Source organism: Micropterus dolomieu, linkage group LG18 (genome assembly GCF_021292245.1).
Source record: "Micropterus dolomieu isolate WLL.071019.BEF.003 ecotype Adirondacks linkage group LG18, ASM2129224v1, whole genome shotgun sequence".
In the NCBI taxonomy this organism is placed as follows: domain Eukaryota; kingdom Metazoa; phylum Chordata; class Actinopteri; order Centrarchiformes; family Centrarchidae; genus Micropterus; species Micropterus dolomieu.
The window spans coordinates 21,708,739-21,730,439 of record NC_060167.1 but is presented as its reverse complement, the minus strand read 5'-3'; the positions used below and the strand labels follow the sequence as shown (position 1 = coordinate 21,730,439).

At 38.9% G+C, this 21,701-nt stretch overlaps 1 protein-coding gene across 2 annotated transcripts in view; it reads right to left on the bottom strand.

Annotated features, from left to right (window-relative positions):
- The window catches only part of oxtra (oxytocin receptor a), a 14,010-nt gene extending 4,597 nt beyond the window's left edge, over positions 1-9,413 (bottom strand). The window contains exon 1 of one of the 2 annotated variants that reach the window (XM_046029044.1): positions 7,983-9,413. In XM_046029044.1, the coding sequence (XP_045885000.1) occupies positions 7,983-8,910 (928 nt within the window). In that variant the 5' untranslated portion in view covers positions 8,911-9,413. The remainder of the gene's footprint in view (positions 1-7,982) is intronic. The other variant, XM_046029043.1, reaches the window with a different exon arrangement.
- Between the last annotated feature and the right edge of the window lie 12,288 nt (positions 9,414-21,701).

The window sequence follows — 21,701 nt, the reverse complement described above, 5'->3', positions numbered from 1 at the left end:
CCAGTCAAGCACCCCCAAGGAGGAGCACCAAAACCTACCCCGACAACACCGGTCATGCGCCCCAGAGACTCCCGAATGCCCAGTGTGGTGATTTTATTCTTTCATGTTTTGTTGTGCAGGATCACAACCCCACATGAGGAAAGGTCAAGATAGGCAATCAGAGTAAAAATGTCTAGACTAGGCAACTTGATGAGTTTATTTTTTTAAGTAGCCCATTAAAATATTGCTGCAAATGTAGTGAAGAAGCTGATTATCTCTAATTTAGCTATTTATACAATTATTTTCCTTTTTAAATCTCCATGAAGGAGTTGATAAGATCACTTTAAAATATCACTTTTGCTGCCCAGCCAACTTTTGGTACCTGTGCCATTTATTATGGAGATGTAGCCAACCAAACCGCTTGCTTTGCAGTAGCACAGGCTGCCAAAACAATCTGATTATTCCTGAAGCATCTAAATAATCTTCACAACGCAAAGAAATATTGTGGCAGTAACACGAGAGCAGCACGTTGTTGAAGCAGGTAAACCTACATACAGAGGAAGCTGTGCGTCATGTGTAAAACCGAAACAGAACTATTTTATCCACCATATTTTCTCTCTCTCTATCTCAAGTAACAGCAGCACAAAGAAAAGTCTGTAATATTGAGGCACTTTTCTGCTCTGGCCTCCAGCAGCTTTTTTCCCCTCCCTCAACATTTCTATTGGCTACATTTTGTCCGCGACTGATGTGGACTGTGAGTGATTGACTGATCTCATTAAATCGCCTCCTATGAGCCAGCTCCGAAATCGCTTGTGCCCTAGACAGCTGGGAACACAATTGTTGCAGCTGGCATTAGCTAACTATCTTCTGTAAAATAGCCTAGCACTCACTCCACAAGAAATAATAACATTTATCTGACGCTTTTATCCAATGTCAGAGGTTGCACACCTCTGGAGCAACTAGGGGTTAAGTGTCCTTCTCAGGGACACAATGGTGGATGTCTCACAGCAGGAATCGAACCCAGGTCACCCCCACCAAAGGCAAGCACCTTATCTATGCGCCATCACCACCCAAATAACACACTAAATGTTAAATTATGTATGCAGCCTTTGAAGTCAACAAAATATACTTTTATATTATATATTTTTAAAACTAACTCTAAAAACGTAAAACTCTATCAAAGTATCCGAATATCCTTCAAAATAAAAGCACGAGACTGTCACTGTATGCCAGCACTCGAGCTGATTGGCTTATTGTGAGGCCACCTTTTATTTCAAAGGCTGCAACGCTGAAACGGAAATAGGGTACAGACAAGCGCCTTTGCTTGATAAGTTATCAGTTGTGCGATGTCTCAGTTAATATCTGCCCATATATTTGCCGTGATTTAAACATTAAAAATTAAACATGTTAAATAATCTAAATAACGACAGGATCGACGCCCGGGAGAAAAGAGATGAACATACAATGAACTGCCGATTCTGTCCCCCTCCCTCATCGTTCACCCAGCTTAAACAGTCACACACACATATGGCAGACCTGCCTGCAGCAAGCAACAGTTAATTTAACCTTACTAACCAACGTGAATGTTGGATTAGAGTTTTCGCTCACTCAAAATGACCCAGAATTACTTTAAAAGAGAGCCTTCATTAAACGTTCAGCCCCCAAAAAGACACCACTAATGTCGCACATCTCCCTAACTAAGCGCTGGTTTTCTAACAGTAGCTCATGAACGTTAAGTTAGCTAACGTTAGCCATAGAAAAGGGAAATTCAAAACGGTAACGTTATAATGTTATGCTGCACACAATGAACCCAGGCAATATAACATTTAAAACTACTGCAAATAAAACAGTCACTTGGATAACGTACATTTTTCCAAAAAATTACTTACCGCTGAAGTTGCAAATTCTTTTTTGACGTTCATCTTAACAGTTTAACGTCCGTCTCCCGGCCGCGGCAGTTGTTGGAGCAGAGATCAAAGTCCCATAATGCAATTCGAAACGTAAATAAACAGAAATACACCCGTAAATCATGTTCTATGGACAATTTCTGTAAAAATATACAGGCATACAACTGTTAATAAACAGATATTTCTTAGAGTGTAGGGCTGGACAATATGGCCAAAACTCTTATCAGGATAAAAAGTTTTATATCTTTCGATATCAATAATTATCACAATAACTATCAAACCGTTCTTTCTTTTGAGTTTAAAGTCTGATTTTTGCTCATGAGTTAAAGTTGAAGAAACCTGATGGTTAATTATGTTTTTTTTCTTTATGGTCAGAGCAAACACTTGATGCGTAAAATTGAGTACAAAATGAATAAAATTAACTAAAAGCTTTTTTTCAGTCCTTTTTCCTCAACAAAATTAACATCTTCATAAAAAAAATAGTCCTAATTCAAGTTTGATTCAAGTGAATAAGATCATTTATTGAATATTTATTGAACATTTGTTATATTGTTATTGAAAAAAATTATATTGTGTTAATTATTGTTATTGTTTTATTGTACAGCCCTATCCTTGAGGAAGGAGAGAGTTTCATAGTACTTGCAGCTCAGTAAGAATTAAACAGAAAATAATTTAAATGGTGACCTGTTCAAATAAGCAAGACAGTGGGTTTATTTTCTAAAACAAAGCAGATCCTGCAAAAACAGTAGGGTAGAACGGGAGAGGCGGAAATGCTCCTCGCACAACCTTGTGGTAATACATCACAACAGGTAACCTGAAGTTGGATGACATTTACATTACGTCAACTCCAACATCCAACTGACATTTGGCAAATGAGTTTTTGATTCATGTAAATGGCTTGTATCCTGTATTTAACCTCTTCCTGCTGATTGATAATCTTTCTCTCTGCCTGTCTGCGCTCCTGCTTCTCTCATATTGTCTCTAATGCAACGAAAATTGGTCAGTGAAAATGATCTCTGAAAGGGCACAAAAGTCACACGCATCATTAATAAGAATTGATCATCAGCCATTAAGGGTTTGATTTATGAAAATAAAAAATGAGTTTAACTGAGTGTAGATCATTCAATTACCCTTCTATTACCGTGTCATATGTTTCATAATCTACTTTCAGAGTTACATTTGCGTTGTAATCCTTCAGATGTACAAATGGCAGAAGAATGTAGCAAATACTGGAGCTGTATTATAACCTGTAGTATGCACACACACACGGACCACAATGGAAATAAGTCCTGTGACTTTTTTGTGTTTTTCTTGATGCTCTTTTAATGGTGCATGTCCATTGGTGTTGCAACCATGTAATTTTCCTTTTTAAAATCACGTGTTCAACAAACAAAACAAAAAGAAAATGCTAATTTATGAAACATTCTACAAAAAAGCAAGCAAAAAAAGTGTTAATTTACCAGTTGGTATGACACAATTGTACAACCAACCGTGCAAGGCATGCAACACCTTGCTCTAATATAGACTATAATGCTGCTGACGTGGATGGAGGAGTACACTTCATTGGAGACAGTGCAAAAGACCAGCTGGTGGTCATAAAAAATTCTTATCAGGGTGGATGAGAGCAGAGCCTGGATCTAATTTGAATAATAAGGGGAACTATCACAAAAAAGTCCTTACTGAATTAGCTCACGGTGTCTTTCACATGAGAAGGATCAATCACACAGCGCATGAAAAGGCAGAATAATCATTCCCTGGGTGGTACATCTGTCAGACTGTCAGAGCTGATACTGGGCAGCCCAAAAGACTCATTAACAAGAACTCTTAATGTTGACTATTGCTAAATGAAGTAAACAAGATTTTGAAGTAATTTCATTTACAATTTTAGATTAAATTATATTCATGAGCAAACTTGCTACAAGAGGTCTTTCTATATATGACAGTGCCTTGCTTTTCTCACTGATTATAAAGACACTATATGGGAACACCTGGAGATAGAACACTGGGCTTTGTGTCCATCAAGCACAAATCAATAGCGTGTGAGTCAGCGTCTGAGGGCACCAGGCTCAGAAGGGGGAGATGTTTGTGCTTTTTGGGGAGAGCTTATGTGAGTGTCTGAGTCAGGGTTTAACCTTCAGGTGTCCTTGTCCTCTACATAATAAAATCTGTCTGGCTGTTCAATGTGAAATCACTGACGCCACTGATGTCACTCTGACAAGGCTTAGAGGAATGGGGCATTTTATCGTCTTCTGACATTTCCAAAAATTGTATTGATAAGCCTAATGGGGTGCTAAAAATGGTAAACATCCCATCTGTGAAAGGTCCTGGCTCCTTCCCAGTAAATCCAAGCCGCAAAACATAATAAAAAATCTAACATTGTAATAGTTTGGGCGGAACGATGCAATTTGGCTCTTTGTTCATGCATCTAAATAATACACTGATTGGCTTGATGAGGACATTGTATCTAAGGGTCAAATTTGCATACACCAAAATTGTGTGTGTGCTACACCAGAGGGCCAATTTTGTCTAAGGGAATAGTTTTATACTCTTATTCAGAGTTAGTTGACAAGATTGGTGCCACTCTTACATCTGTACAGTGAATATGATTCTGCAGCCAGCAATTGATTAGCATGGTTTAGCTTAGCATGAAGACTGGAAACCTGCTGGAAACCCAAGGAATGAGCTAGCCTGGCTCCGTTCAAAGATAATAAAAGCTCACTAATTAACATGTCATATTTTGTTTGTTTAATCTGTATAAAAATGTATGTGTATATAATGTATAAACAAGAATTTGCAGTTTTACATCAGGCTATGTGCTAGACTGATTCATGGCCAGATGACTTGCAGAAACTTAAGAAAGTTACTGGCCCTGACCAAGAAATATTCCGCACAAAGCCAAAATATCTTTGGACAGGGCCAGACTAGCTTCTCATGTAACTCTCGAGATTTCCCAAAATGAAAAACTATGAACTTGGAGACATTATGCATCTGGTTGTTGATTGCTTCAAAGGGTTTCTAAATCATTCATTGCAGAAGACATGATTACTTTGGTAGTCGGCCAGGCTGTAGAAACTCTATATGAATCTCCATATGGACTCAGGCAAAGAAACTGCTGCTTTTACATTTAAAAGACAGACAGCAACCTTTAAGTAGTAAACCTCCATATAAAACCTCCATTTACATTGAAGTGTCAGTTTGACCCAAAAAGATGTCTGTATTAGATGAACCTCAGAGGAAACTATGATAATCATTTTCCATGATGGTTTTCAACCACTCACTCACATGCTGCAACAGTACTTTTTCCTGCACCATGGAAAAATGACCACCAGTGGGAAAAAAAAAATCTATTTTCATGAATCTAGTCTGATATTTTGTTTGTGTATTGTTATGGATATGGTAAAATTAGAAAAGTGATTGAATGACACATGTTATATCATAATCTGTTTCACATTTGCTGCTATTTATAGATTACCGTCATAAGCAATGATTACACCTTAATAATAAATTTTACTGTATTTGCTTCGCACTGGTCGCTAATCTTCAACGCAAAGAGTTTAAAAGGTACAGTCTGTGATTCAGAAAATTCTAAACACATTTTTATCACCTGGTATCTCTTCCAAATTGACTACATTAAATACAATTAAACACAGTATGTAATTTGCTGCCACTATGGGGTCTCTCACATCAAAACTGTAACAAAACAATTAGTTTGATGACGTTGTGAAGTAGCGTGGGATCATGGGAGCAGCTGTCTTCACTACCATTGCCATCATTGCAGTCAGCTTCCCCCGGTAGGATTCCTGCAGTATTTATCGTTCAGGAGGTTTTTTACTGAGTTGCCAATGTTTGCTGAGCTTGTTTCTCTGATAACTTAAGATCCAGATGTCTGATAACTAAAATCCTTCATCCAGATAAAACATATACTGAAAAATTATCAAGTTCTAAAAAGTGAAATACTGGATAAAGATTGACAGATGGCCAAAATGAAACGCACATTTACTGAAAATTATTGAATACATTTGGTATAATGTAAATACACAACTTAAGAAAATATATAACGTAGGCATAGTTGTTTTTTAATGCAGAAAAGTTATATATTATACTTTTAACTACAGTTAAAGTAGTGTTGCCTGAAGCAGTTTATGGTTTGCTTACATCATGAAAGTTTGAAATGCATTCTTGCAATGTAGAGATTTTTCCTTAAGTAAGATTTTACTATGGCCTGGGCTCACTTTGCTGAGTATGACTCTAATGGACACTTTATCTGCACACACACAGGTGACACTCAAGCCTATCTTTTGTACACAAATGCTGGCACGTGTCACTGCCAATTCTGAGTACTGTTCACGTGTTGAAAGTCATTCGACATCAGCCTCCTCCCTGCACTGATCCACCAATAGAAACTGAATTAATCCCTTTATTTGCCATTCAGGGGCTTGAGCACTTTTGTTGCTCTTTTCTGTAACTTTGAATATTGTTGTCAGATGTAGCATCAGAGCAAACTACTGTCATTTCATCAGTGCATCAAGCAATATGCCTCCTCAGCGTTGAATTTGAAAACAGTTCAGTACTATTGCACGATACAAGTGAATTGTGCAATACTATAGCTCCAGAGTGTAAATAGCTGGTGTGAACAATGCAGCCTGAGGAGAATGACAACACCACACAACTGGTGGTACCTTGTACACAAACCCACAGCAACAAAAGATAAGAACCAAGGCCTTAAACACCAACTGTTTACTCTCTATTCATTGAGACACTTCCTGATGTTATTGTCTTATTCATAGCATGTGTACAGTCTGTTTTATTTACGTTTCTCCCTGTAGAAAATGCTTCTCTTTTTACTTTTTGTTTGAGAAAATACAAAGTCTTCAAATTATCAGATTAATAACAAAAATAACAAGATTTACCCTCCACTTTTCCAGCACAACAAATTTCCCTAAAACCAAAAAGACAAATTACAGCTCCTTTCAAATTAAACACATCTTTACTTTTCACAAGGCTACCACTTCAATTGTGCCTTATACTTAGTTCTAATTAATTAATGGCCCAGAGGCACAGTATAAATCAAACTGGCCCATTAAATGTTCTGTTGTTATATGGGTGTGGTCATGGCCCAGCGGATCGATAAATATAGGGACCAGGTACAGTAAATGGCAGCTTAGTGGCCTATGCTGCACTCCAACGTGTCCCACGTGCACAAATATAAGCTGTTGGTCGCGTGGTGGCGCACACTAATTTGATTAATGATTAGCTGTCAGTCGGTCTCTGCGGGGTCACGAATGTCAGAGGAAACTTGGAAATTCTGTATGCAGCTTTTGCATTGTGTGTAACATGGTGTATTATTATTGATTAACTGAGCATACATGAAAAACAAAATATACACTCTGTTTTTTCCTGCACTGCATTCCTGATGTAAACACACCATTAACAGCATAACAAAACACAAGATCAATAAGTAGGATTAACTAGTTATCTATTGTAAGACACGTCAGTCGATCATGACATGACAGCTTGTTGTGACAATGTGTTTGGTGAGGAGACAGGGACAATTTTATATTTTAACACTGTTTATTGTTGATAGATTTTCATTTAAATTGCTAATGTCACAAGCAATCAAAAGCCACATACACGGGAGTTGCAATTCCAAGCATTTGTTTTTCTTTTGGCCTTATGTCAAACCTCCTGCTCTGTGATCGGTCAGAGCTGCTGCTCAGTCACTGTAAACTCTGCCACCCGCACCGCACTTTACTCAGAACCCCCCCCCCAGCAAAACCAGTTTCTCTATGAGTCAATTACATAACTCTAGACCCACCTGAGAGGCAAAACCAGAATAAACACATGTCAAAATGTTTTTATTGTCTCCGTTAGCGCCAACATACAGAGCATCCTCGCAGCATCCTCGCGCGTAAAGACCAGTGATGCGCACAGCAAGAAGGATGCGGCAGTTAAAAAATCTTTATTTATTTGCACTGAGCAATAGGCTATTGTTCGTAAAAATTATGAATTGTGTGTTACAGAATGTCGCATATGCATATATGGATAGTATATTTTGCGCAGCATTGATGTAATATTAAACTTCAAAATTCAACCTACCCTCACGGGGCGCTGCTGGATCCCACGCAGACCACATCTGGACAGAGAAAAAGGGGGTCCAACAGACGATATAAGCCACCACGATCACAAAAGTCATTTTCACTGTGGTTATCTTCGCCTTGGAGATGAGCTTTACGCTGCTCACCCGGGTCAGTGTGTTGCCTTTGGAGGTTTTCGGCGTAAGGCTTATACACTGCTCCCGCCTGGTTTTCAGTTTAAAGTTTTGCCATATTTTGAAGCTTATCAGGCCATAGCAAATGCTCAGTATTGCCACTGGAACGATATATATGGTGAGACTGATCCATGTGATGTAAGCTTTGGCTCCCCAGGGCTTCACGAAGTCGCCCCAGCAGTCATACACTCCTGATCCGGCCGAGCCGACCTCTCTCAGGGAAAAAATGAACATCTGCGGGATACTGAAGAGCAGGCTCAAGACCCAGGAAAATATGACATAGAAACAGTCTTTTCTCCTGTGTAAAGAACGCAGAGGCTGACAAATTGCCAGACACCTGTCTACGGACATCAAAACTAACATGTACGTGGAGGCGAACATCCCAACGACCTGTAGGTATTTCACCAACCTGCACAGAATGTCAGGTCCGTAGAAACGGAATGTAATGTCCCAGATAAGTTGAGGGAGAACTTGAAATATTGCCACAACAAGATCGGCGATGCTCAGGTGCTTCATGAAGTAATACATACGGGACTGGCTGTGCTTGGTGGTGTGGATGGCCAGCAGGACGCACAGGTTCCCCGCCAGGGCCAGAACCAGCACCAGGGCGAGCACAGTCACCTCCACCTTCGCCACCTCTTCATTCCGCTTCAGAGGGTTCGTCTGATTCAACCAACCGGTCGCGTTAACGTGACTGGAGTTCCGCCAGGATTCGTTGAATTGCCAAAAGTCACTTTCATTGGACATACTTTCCATTGCCGCAGTCTTGTGCTTTGCAGATGCGTCAGGGTTGTGCAGTCATGCAATGGCTGAAACAGTCACCTGAAGGGTCTTAAGTGGCAAAGTCTTCCTCGCGTCCTCACAGGTGACAAGAGGAAGGCTGAGATATGGTGAGGCTCAAAACATGTCTCTGAAGTGATCAGCAAGGATTGTCTGAGCCATCATCACCCATGCTTTCTAAAAACTAAAGACGCGCGAGAGAAGAGCAAATATTTCCACTTGTCTATATAATATGAAACATTTGACAAAAAGTGGTGGACGCCAAAAGAAAAATAAACGTAATCTAATACAGTAATAGTACAGTAATATTAATAGTAGTACCAAACTAAATACGTTAGTAGTACACAACTGGTCATAGGTAAAAAAACAAAAAATTATAGTCTAAATAAATCCAAAGTATTACCAGGTTTCTGGTCGAGCAAAATATGTGGACTTATATTTACTTCAAAACTGAAGTAAATGAAAATGAAAATATATTGACAAAAAATGCTGCAGAAATCGAAAGCTCCATCATCATCTCTTGTAAGAATCGGAATGGCCAACACCACATCAGTAGCCCCGGTTATATCTGTCCCCGGTTCTGTTCCAACAGTAAACACTCTCACCCATCAACGCCACTAGGTGGAGATGTGAGTCGTTCAGCAGTATCTTTCCTGTCCTGCTCTGCGGCTCGGAACGCTTCAGAACATGAGCCCCAGTTCTGCTCTGAATCAGGGATCTTATCTTAAAAACCAAGCATATCTGGGAAGATTTCTGCTGTCAGGGGCTGAATGACTTTGTGTGGAATTACAAAGCTGTCCATATGTTGGGGAGTAAGCAGTGGCTGCACAGTAGAAACCATCTGATGAGAAAGCATGTCATTAAAAGATATTTTCATATTGTGATAAATTCTGGGGACCTAATGAGGCTAAGCATTTTGCTGGAGACTTAAACTTCAGTTTAGTTTGAACTGTAGTAGTTGATAAGTAAACAGCTATTTAACAATTTTAAAAAAACTCCCTAACAACTGGCAGGCAAAATATAAGTTAAAATTATACAAGGCTACAGGCAAATATCATTATTAACATTAACTTGTATGTGGAAGTGCTTGAAAAACACATGCAAACATAGTTTCACTTAAAATTCATGCTCAATATTATAAACCCAAAACAACAAGATAAATACTTAGTTTGTATATTTGAGAGGACAGAGAATAATTTCAAACAGTTTTATAAAAAGTAAATAGACTCAGTAGTATGACATCATCAGGGCAACGCTCTCTGATTATGAATAGAGGATGAGTTTGCGGGCGCATTAAAATATTTGAGCCATAAGCTTTATCAGGAGAGGCACTAAGATCAGAGAAAGCTCTGCACTCAAGTTCCTAAAAAGAAATCACACTACATGCTGTCAGCATGTGATTTTTAACGTCTACATTGAAAGGCATGTTTGACTGGATTCATGACTCGGATGATTTAACTTTTGGGAAAACCTCATTGACGTACCGAGGATTCAGGATTACAGAAATTACATTTTTTAACATGTTATTTTAGAGAGAGTTTTGCTTTGAAGCCACAAGAGAGAAAGCCTGTCAGTGTTGTTATTCTGTTTATACATATTGTGCTGATGGTCATAAGGACAACAAGTGACAATGATTACATGTTACCCTCATACACGTGGAACAAACACATATACCTACAGTTGATATTTTACTTGCAGTGTTGTGTGATGCTCATGTTAATGTCCATGTGCTACATTCCACTGATTCCTCTGAACACGCATTCCTTCCTTTTGTACCATTTGTGTTACAAAGTGCAACACTGCCGTTATGTCGATGATGGTGAAGTGCATTACTCAAGAATTTTAACAACATGAAAACCAAGATCCAACATGTCGAATTCCTCAGTGAACGAATGAAAATGGAGAGATGAAAGGGCATGTAACAGGAAATACAGGGTTAACAAATAGTACAGAGGCAGTATTTGTATTCATTTCCATGTATAACACCAATTATCTGTAATTCTGCTGCTAAATTCTGTTTTAGTGCCCTGTGGTACAGAAATGATGTACATCATAAAATATGTGAAGCCAAACACTGTAGATATGAGTGAATACTAGGCTAAACAACTCAGTTTTTAAAATCTAGGAAAATACTAGATTATATAATTTATTTAGCACAGGTAATGGCAACAGAATTAGAAGAACTGAAAAGTGAGATTTGTCAGCTCCTCTTTAAATTTCCAGCAACACACACAAAAGGCCTTGGGTTCTGTCTACGCCAGAGTTGTCCCCCCCCCTTTTTTTGTGGCTTTGGGTTTTGGAAAATGGCAGATCCACAGGAATTTCAAAGTAGTAGCATGAAGCTAATTTAGCACTGAAAATGATGTAACTCGTGAATCTGGAATCAAAATATTCAATGGACTCACTACCAAGTTTTTGGTAACAGAACTGTTACAGACAGATGAAGTGAGCCAGCATGTGAGTGATGAAACTGGACATAGTCTGAAAATAACAGCAAAATAACAAGTGCAATTGTTTCAGTGTAACAAAGCCAGCACTGAAAATGGGAAAAGTTTGGTACAGCTAGATCATTGCTAAAGCTCAGCAGAAAGTAATTAGGGGATTGATGAGCGCTCCCCATTTCATGAAAGTGGAAGATATGGAATAAAGCAATGTGTTTCCCACAGTTTAATGTCTGCAAAAGTGCTGCAAAGCTGAAAGGGTTTTTTTTTACTTGAAAAGGTTTACTGAAACTATTTGATTACACGGAAAGACTGAAGTCAAGTCATCTTAGTTTCAGGACTTTGGGCTTTCCAAGTTAGCGTGTAGAGAGTGTGATGAAAGATGTACACCATGTGCAAGTTGTTAGTGGTTAAAGTTAGTTGTACAGTCTGTCGATACTTCCTGTCACGTTACTCGGACGTGACAGTGAATAATCTTCTGCAGTTTTACAGTACAAGTAGACTTAGGGTTAGGGTTATTGTTAGAAATAAGATGTGTCCCGTTTCACCAACTGGATCCTCCAAAGTCTGCAATTCTAGACTAAATACGTCCCAACAAGTTGGCATGTCCCATTCCCATTGTCCCATTTCAAAGATTCCTCCAAATGCAGCTCAGAAATACGCACAACCTATGTCTACTTTGCAGCCCTGAGTATCTCGAAACCAGTGTGCTGCTGAACTGTTAAATGAAGCATTCAGGTGTTCTTCATCAACTTGTAAAGTCTAGAAAGACCAGGTGACCATGTTACATTTATTCAAGCTAAGGAGGTCAGTCACCAGTAAATAAATACTATAACTACACCGTGAAAAAGCTTCAACAAGATGTAGATATTGGAGGCAAGACATACCCATTTGCTGTTGTTGACAACTTGATCCTTACAGAAAAATATATAGGTATTAATTATTCATGTGAAACAATTTGCCAATTGTCCATCGTTTGTTTAAGTTAAATGGCACAATTTGTACTGCAAATCTGAACTGATACCAGTTTAACACCGGTATTTACCAAGCTGTCTGTCTTTTGAGGACAAAAGATCCAGCTTCTCAAATTGGACACATGTATAGTGTCAGATTAGGGTGTGGTTTATGGATTTAATAATGGGGTCAGGAAAAAGGTTACATAATCCAAATGGAGTGTTGTTGATGAATATGACATGTGAGGCATTGTGAATTCAGGGGAACAGGTGAACAGCATGAGTTTGAAGTTTCTGCTGATGGATTAAAAGGACAGACAGCTGCGACAGAAGGAGCCTGGAGGACTTGAATGTTAAAGTGTGGAGAGCCAAAGACAGGAGTATGGAGGAGCGTTTCCTCTTGCCATAAAGCAAATTAAGATACACAAGGCTGAGGGAAGTCCAGGTTCCTTGCGGTGAGCATAAACTAGAGTGAAAGCAAGAGAGATTACAGATGGAAAAAATGATGCTCTGTCGTGACATTAATGACGGTGCCGGAGAAAGTCTTTCCAAACATTTTGAAAGGGATTTATATAAAGTCAGGCACAGATCAGAGTGATGAAAGAGAAGATGGTGAATTAAGTCTCCACACATGAGATGCTATTTTGTTATATAATTATGTGTCTTGTACTTATTATTATTCTTAGCTATACCTGTAGAGTTCACACATCATGGCTGCCGGAGTTGTGCTACTTGTACAAAAATTTGCATTATTCGCTTATATAGATTATCTCTAATTTCTTCATTTCTGATTGTATTTTTTATTTATTTCACTTCAATAGTTACATATCTGTTTTCTAACCTCTTAGTCTGCCTCTGAATCAATAAAGTCTTCCTCTTACCTTCTTATCTTATCTTAAAATACAATCCTGACATGATGGAAGACCTCCTCTTGCTGGCTAATATCAGCTAATTTCTACATGGCATATGTCCCGCTTTTAGAAAGACGTTTTTTGGAAAAGACAGACATTTGTTGTGCAGTCATGCAGCTGATATGGCACTGAGACAGCTGCTGTAAAAACTACATTAAGTGTTAATTTAACTGACGGTTGTGGACATTGGAGATTCAGTAAATGCATATTATAAACACTGATAACTTTTCTGTGCTTTGCTGGTGATCACATCCAGTATTATAGAAATAAATTAATATTTTCTCTTACTGCTCCAGCCGTGGAAACCTGTGCAGCATATCTGCATCACACCCCTCCCCGATTGATTCCAGTTGCTCAGCAGTTCTCTGTCCCATTCCCACAGATATTGGGCTTTGAGTTGACAGATCTAATTAGAGACAAGGTTCAAGCCCAAGCCCCTGATGAAGTAAGATCCAAAGGATCTGCACGCTAATACTTTTGGCTCCTGCCGCTTATGTAATCACTCAGAATATGGTTCACAGCCAACCATTTCCCTCTGTGTGATCTTGTGTCATGAGGTGCATGTAAAAAAGTAGACTAATACACAGTAGGGTGCTGAGAGAGGCTGTCACTACTGGCCCAGTGTGTGCATGGTATATTCTTAATGCTAATGTCACCTAAAGCACTACAGTGAGCTATTAGCTCCATAAAGGAGGTGATATCTGAGCTTATAGCCACTTGTTTCTGAGGCAAGATTGATCGTAAACAAGTGAAGATAAGTCATACATCACACCAGCTCGAGACATATCTCACTCAAGCACGGAGTTGCAAGACTTGTAACTTGCAAATGTGTTAGACAATATTGCATGAGGGGGTTCTTCAGGTGGGCCTCAGTTCTGAGAGAATGCCCTGCTTTATTACAGGAGCTTCCTGAGTTTCTGCCTTGGGCTTTTTAAAAAAAAGTCAGGATCTAAGACATCTGCTTCCAAAACAATAACAGGATAAAACCTCCTGTGGTACGTCTGGAAAAGCTGCTTATATTTGGGTTTGCCCACTCTGAAGGGCAAGAACAGGATGTGGCAATGGATCTTGAATGGACATAAAGCAAACAGCTCAACAATGCCCCTTACCTAATGCCCGTTTCTTGTTTGTGGGACAGAACACACGTTGTTTGAGGTTGTGTAGCAACCCATAAGTCAGATTTGGTCTGTTTGCTGAAACAATTGATAATACAGGGATGCGGACTGATGACTTGTACCACAAAGGGTTGAAGGAAACTTGGTAGAACACAGTAATTACAGATATGTTATTGTGAATCACTTTTCATCACTTGTGGTGATGTCAAACAAAAGCAATTGAGTTTTTCCCATTCACAATGCCTTAGTTTATAAAAGAAGGGACATTGGGCTTATCATACTGAATAACAATTATATTTCTCTTCCTCTTGCTTTTATTGGTGTGATAAATCCAGTACCTCAAATTTGTACTTAAGTAAATGTCCAACGCTGAACAAGTCAGGGCTGTTGTCACTATGAATAACACTTCATCCATTATCGTCTTCTTTACAGGATATAAACACAACATGTTTATGTCAAAAGTGTTTAGTAAATTTGACATCTTACGCAATAGTAGTGACTTGTTAAATCAACAATTGTAAAGATCTAAGTACTACTTTTTAACACAACTACTGAAATGAGTTGTCCAAAGCCTAACATATCTTAGTAGTTTTGGCCTTGCCAGCAGCATGGCAATGTAGCCTGTTGGTTGGTCATTTGGTTCAGTCCACCACTTTGGTCCAGACTGAAATATCTCAAAAAGTACTGGAGATCAAGATCAGATTTTGTATAAATATTCATGGTTCCCTTACAGTCTATCTTACTGATTCCGGTGATCCCCTGACTTTTCCTTTAGTGACTTGATTTTAGTGTAATGTCTTGAAAACTATTTTGGTAGACACATTCATGAGTTGTAATCACTCTGTTGTAGGACTGAACGATTTAGACAAAATGTTGTTGGTGTGATTACTGTGGGGATCTGTACCAAACAAAGATGTTTTCTTAAGTCTGTAGAATATGATGTGTAGCCCAGGACATCTCTGCTGCATGACAGTTTTTAATTTAAAATGGTGTTTTGACACACATTTCGCCTTTAGCAAATATTGAGCCTCCTGCGATTTGATAATTGCAGCCCTATTGTGTTAGGGCTGCAATTTTAGCTGTGTCAAATACTCTGATGATTCCCTGATTTTTATCTAGCGCCATCATCAGATCAAACTTTGTCCACAACAGTTTGGTTTATGACCAAATACCAAAAACAAATGGCCTCAGCTGTACTGTATGTTAATTAGCAAATGTTAACATGCTAACATTTAGCTCAAAACACTGCCATGCACAAGTACAGCCTCACAGAGCCACTAGCAAGGCTGTAGTCTTGTTTCATCACATTTACACAGAACACAACCATTTCCACTGTGAATTTGAAACCAATGGCAATTCAAGGACACGTGAGGGAAAAAAACAATCTTGGCAGCTGTTTGTTTGGATAGTTAAAACAGGGGAATAAGCACCGCAGCCAAGGACATCACTGTTGGTGGTGGACACATCAACAAGATATCAGAGCCTCAATGTGACACTGCTTAGAGTCTCTTATGGAGTATAGAGTCAGGCTCACTCCTCTCAAACATTCTGACCTCACACATGCACCTGCAAACCACCAGTAAAAATGTGTGCCTCACAAATTGCTTCCTTAATCAGTGTACCTTGGTGCTTGTGCTATAGCAGCCAGCATGCACTAAGCGACCAAAATAAAAACCAGACACAGATGTGAAATTGAACCCTAATAAATCTTACCACTGCATGAAAACCGAGATTTTCATCTCTGTAATTAACTGTGTAAGTTTAAGTTGAAACAGACAGATTAAAAAATATTTCATCAGCAGAAAGCACAATGTTCCCCCCTTTGTAACTTTATTATCGTTACATTGTTACTGTAATCATGTGTCACACTGTTGATGGCACAAATTAGGAAACATTGTTGACTGTAAGGAACCTGTTTGATCTTGAGTTCTATAAAACATCTCTTTCATTTTGCATCATAGTTTTAACACAGTTTGTCACCTGATTTATGGGAAAGAGGTGGAGGAAGAGGAGAAAAACAAATGAAACATATTCACAAAGGAAAGGGATAAATCAAAAGCTTGAACTTTTCAAATACATTGAATTTAAATAAAAAAAAACTATACAGGAGGGGTAAGAACAAAGCTTATTTGTTATTACCACTGTAACACATATTCAGAAAAGTTATGACTTGAGTTCAATGATAAGGATGTCTTATGTGAATATATGATTGAAACACCAACTACTTAGCTTGTTTGAGCATGGATGGAAGTAAGTGTTGCTTTTAAAGCTATCATACTTCAGACACAGAATAATAAGGGTACTAGCTTGCTAACTGCACAGAACTGTACATAATCGAAGCTCTTTGAAATACTGGTAGCTCCCCTCTCTCAGATCATAACCTCCACATTCACCAGTTACCCGCTGACCACTGGACTGGTTGTTATCCTGTGTGTGTGCTGCTATGGGAAGTGAATTCTGGGATTTTTGAGTATGGTACCATTACATACAACAAAAAAACTGCATGGTTTGACTTTTATATCAGATTGCCCGTGGCACTCATTTCAAATGTAATTTGTGACAATTGACTGTGACAGTTTGAACAAAATCAATACAGTAGTAAATGTATAACACAGCATCATAGCAAGCAAATCAATATTTTGATGAAATACATGTTAATAGTGAGTTACATACAGTACCATAAAACCACACTGGTTATAACTGGACATGGCCAAGTCTGTGCTCCATGTTAGCCTTTGTGTTCTGATCAGAATGGCATTTTGAATTATTACTTAATGTGGAAGATTTCTGAAAATGGATTTTGCAATATTAAAGTTGCAATTTCTTTAATCATTTTCAGTAACACTTTAGATTACAACCCACAAGGTACAGCCTAATTCTTAACAATTTACAGTACAATTCCTTGTGTTAAATATTATAAAAAATATTTGAATATTTAAACAGGTCCCTGGTAGTTAAAATACTTACTTACTTAAGTTCCTATATTGTTAGCCCTTCATTACCTAACTTCACATCTTATTCCCTAGTACCTATATGTAGGCCTATGCATTGGTGGGTACTGTACTCATACACCAGTAGTAAATTGAAAATATAACTTTATATCAGAAAAAAGAGAGAAAGAGAGAAATCGGCTGAAATAAAATTTAAAAATATTGAAACTAACTGGTCTGGTTAAATATAAAACAGAAAGATTTCGCCCCATAGCATCTCTGATTTCCAGTCACACTTGTGAAGCTAGTCTGCATACACACCTGCTAGCAGGAGGATCCACCAACCGTTAGTCATTTCCAGAACAAATTTCTCAGCAGTATAAACACCCACACACAAAAAGCCCAATTGTTTTGCAAAAATTGAGATTGAGACTCTTTCCTATATTATGACGTATATTTTACTGTCTGAAGGCCCAAAAACAAAACAAATGTATCAAAAACTTTTTTCTGTGCAGTACAATAGTAGACAAGGTCCATAAGCTTACGGGAAGGTGAGGCATGGACAATTATCCAGGGAGCTGAGGAAAGGAGCAGGTGCTCTCAAGCGGACAGCCAGAGGGCGGAACAGAAGCGGAGCCGGAGACTTCAGGCGGGTGAGCTGGGAGCAGGACAGACGTGGAGCTGGAGACCTCCGGTGGGTAGCCAGGACGCAGGGCTGATGGACTGAGCAGGTTTGGAAGGTCACCAGGAGGCCAGTACCGCTCGGGAGGTCGGGCAGGAGACCATTTCCATTTCTTGAAAGATATATTAAACAATTGCTTTTCATCAGTCTGATACAAACATTAAATTTCACATTTAGATTTGGGATTAGGGATATAGCATATTCTATCTGATGTTTGTCCTTTAAAAAAAGAGCTGTATCATCAGCTAACTGAGTCACTCTAATTTCCTTAAAATAGACAAACCTTTAATAATGGGATTATGTGGAATGTGAAATGAGAATGAGAAAAAAAATGTTAAATAGGACAGTCCTGGCGAACTGATCTAAGTACAGGAAATCTTTTTGTGGTATTTGGGTACAATGTAACACAACTGTCAGTCAGTAGATTTAAAGTTTAGTTCAAAATCAAATGTTTGGAGTGCTTTGAATAGGAAACAGTGGTCTACAGTATCAAATGCTTTATGGAAATCAAGAAATAAAATCGGTGCCTTGGTTTCCTCCTTTAATTTCTTCATTCATATTTCTTCTTTTTCTGAAAGTTTATCTTTAATCAATAAAGCATTTAATTCGTCCATAATAGTGATTTCTTTGGCTATGTTATTTTTTTTTTTATTTCTTTACTTCATCTTATTGCTATTACTCTGATTTTAAACATGAAATAGTTCCATTTTTGTATGTGATTCATGTCATTGTTTTTTTTGTTTTTTTTTGTCATGTTTCTTTATCTGCTCTGTAAAGCGACTTTGAGTTCGTGAAAAGCGCTATACAAATTCAATTTATTATTATTATTGTTACCAAATATGTTATTTGCATTTTTTTTAACCAGATCACAAAATTCATCATCGTTTAATAATCCATTATTAGTTTCTAATAACCACGTAAATCACTATTTTGTTGTTTTGTTCCTGCTAAATGGATTGAAATTAATTTGTGGTTCGAAAGTGGGGCATAACTATGCGATGATTCTGAAACAAACTGTAGACAAGAGGGAGATATAAGCCATGAATCAATTCTAGATTGTAAGGATCTATTGGTATTATTACTCCTTAATGTCCGGGTTTAAAAAATGCCAAACATCTATGATTGACAGCTGTTCACAGATAAATGCAGTGCTTTTGAATCTCGACTGTGGAATTAATCTTACAGGTATTCTATCTACAAGATCATCTGGAGCATCATTATAATCTCCTCCAATGATCAAGTGTGCTTCCTTATATTTGTTTATAAGGGCGTTCAGATATGTGCAAACTTTTATAAACATTGTTTTTGCTTGACTTGTTTTGTTGTAGCTATATAAATTGCAAACTATAAAGAAGGAATTGTCTGATTTGAAAAGTAAAATTATCCATCGACCCTCTTCTGACATCAAAGATTCAACTATGTATCCTTTATCATTAGCAGGGGATTGTTGCAGCTCTGGAGGAACGGTTGAGGTCAGGATTAGCAGTTTGCTGCAGCACCAGAACAGAAGATATCTTCTGTGCCTCTAAGGTAGTTGGATGAGGGGCCCTCTTAGAGAGTATAAAGAGGCAGCTCTGACTGTGGCACGCATGGAAATGTCTGCTAAACCTTGGCAGAGGAATATTTTACCCGGGTGAGCTCAAGACTTCCTCAGCACAACTGATTCTCAGCCTGCGCCTCATCTTGCTACCAGTCAGCTAACCTCCAGCATGACATCTGGCCTGCCAGCAGCCAGTCTTCACTCTAGCCTCTAGTTTACAACACAGCCTGCTAGCCTCAAATTTACTAACCTCCAGGTTTAGCAGACATTTCCATGCGTGCCACAGTCAGAGCTGCCTCTTTATACTCTCTACGAGGGCCCCTCATCCAACTACCTTAGAGGCACAGGAGGGTGTAAGACAAATCACAAAGTTCATCTTCAAAACATCCATCTGTTGGATCCAAGGCTGACCCATTCATACTATCACAAACAGTGTTGGCAGGGGAGCTGCATAACAAGGAATTGGACCCAATAGCAGACACTGGAGGCAGAGCAGCTGCAGTTCTATGATTTAATGATAAATCAAACAAGCTTACAACAAGGTGAGGCAGTCAAGGGTCATAATCAGGTAGTAGTCCAACACATGCAAACAAGTGCAAAAGGATACAGGCAAGAATCCACAGTCAAATAAACAGCCAAGGTCTCAGGGGGAAAACACAGAAAGTCCAAAACACAGGTAAACTAACTCTAGGGGAAAAGGCTGGAACGTAAGGTCAAGAGACAAAGATGACCTGGCACAGAATGAGGGAAACAGGCAAACTAAGTACATGAGAGGGGTGAGGATAACAAGGCAAAGGAGAAACAAATCAGGGCGGATTCGACAATTACACAGGCGGGAAACACACGCAGGAAGTGTTGCAATAATTAACAAGAGGAGAGGTGAGTTACATGGTAAAACAGGAAACACAGAATGAATTTATTTACTCAGGGGAGCTTCACTGAGAGGAAGCCTCTCTTTTGCAGGAAGACCCTGATCACATTCACACCGTTACACAATTACACCTGGAAGCTGCCCAGTACAGCCACTGTCTGATGTGCTGGCCACTGAGCAGCTCTACTGGAGCAGTTGAGGTTAAGGGCCTTGTTCAGGGACACTTTAGTGGTGGTAAATATTGGGAAAACCTAATACACAGAATGGAAAAACACAAAGACAGGAAGCGAAGTTAACAAAGACGCACAAGGAAGGATTTTGTTTACCCAAATAAAACAGGAAATGCACAACAAAACCCCAAAAACCATGACAGTTACATGTTCTTAATGGCGTGGTGTGGGGCTTGTTGTCAATTATTGTTGCATGCTGTAAGTCTGCTGACTGACGTGGTGTAATTAAAAAAAATTATATAATGAAATTAAGATTGAAAATAAGTAATTGTGAAGTAAGTGTTCAAAAACAATGAACATCAATATAAACTCTTTCACAGCTACATATTATAGCCTTTTGACTTTGTTGTAGTAGAATCATTTAATTAATGAATTTCAGAGGTAATACTGCAACTATGAAAGCAGCATTAAATGATTTTGGCCACTTGGGGGAAGCTGCTGTGCAAGCTGTGAACACTAGTGACATTTCATCACCCTATAAAGTAATTATGACAAACATGTTTATTTACACCTTCCTCAGAAATGGAGCAATATTAACATTCATTTGGAGTCGTTGTTTCTGGCCACTTTCTGAATATAGGTTCAACAGTGACTCTCCTTTTAGCTCTGGTTTGGTCACCATCAACTCCTTAGAAAAATATCTGGCTGTTTAGCTGCTAAATGCTCCATTAAGTTCAGCAGCAAGTCAATAACTCTGTCTGCGATTTGGGCCATAAACCAAAACAATGAGCAAAAAGCTCATCTAAAGTAGAGATCCTATTTTTTAAACTAATATCTGACAGCAGTTTTTTTGTATAGGGAAGGAACATGTTGCGGTGGCAGCCCGGCTGACGGTGAGTGCCCTGTGCTCTTTTGTTTCTTTTTTCCTTCGTCTCGCATTTCTGTTTTCTCCCCAGTGTCTCCTCCCCTCTCCCTCTGTGTGTGCTCTCTCCCTCTCCGCCCTGGAGCCCGGCTGATGACCCGAACCTGTGTCTCGTCAACCTCCACCTCCGCCCGCCACACCTGCCTGCCATCAGCCTCATCTTCAACAGTATTTCTACCCCGGTTCTCCTCTCCATTTTCGCTTGATCGTCGTCGCTCCAGTCCTGGTGCCA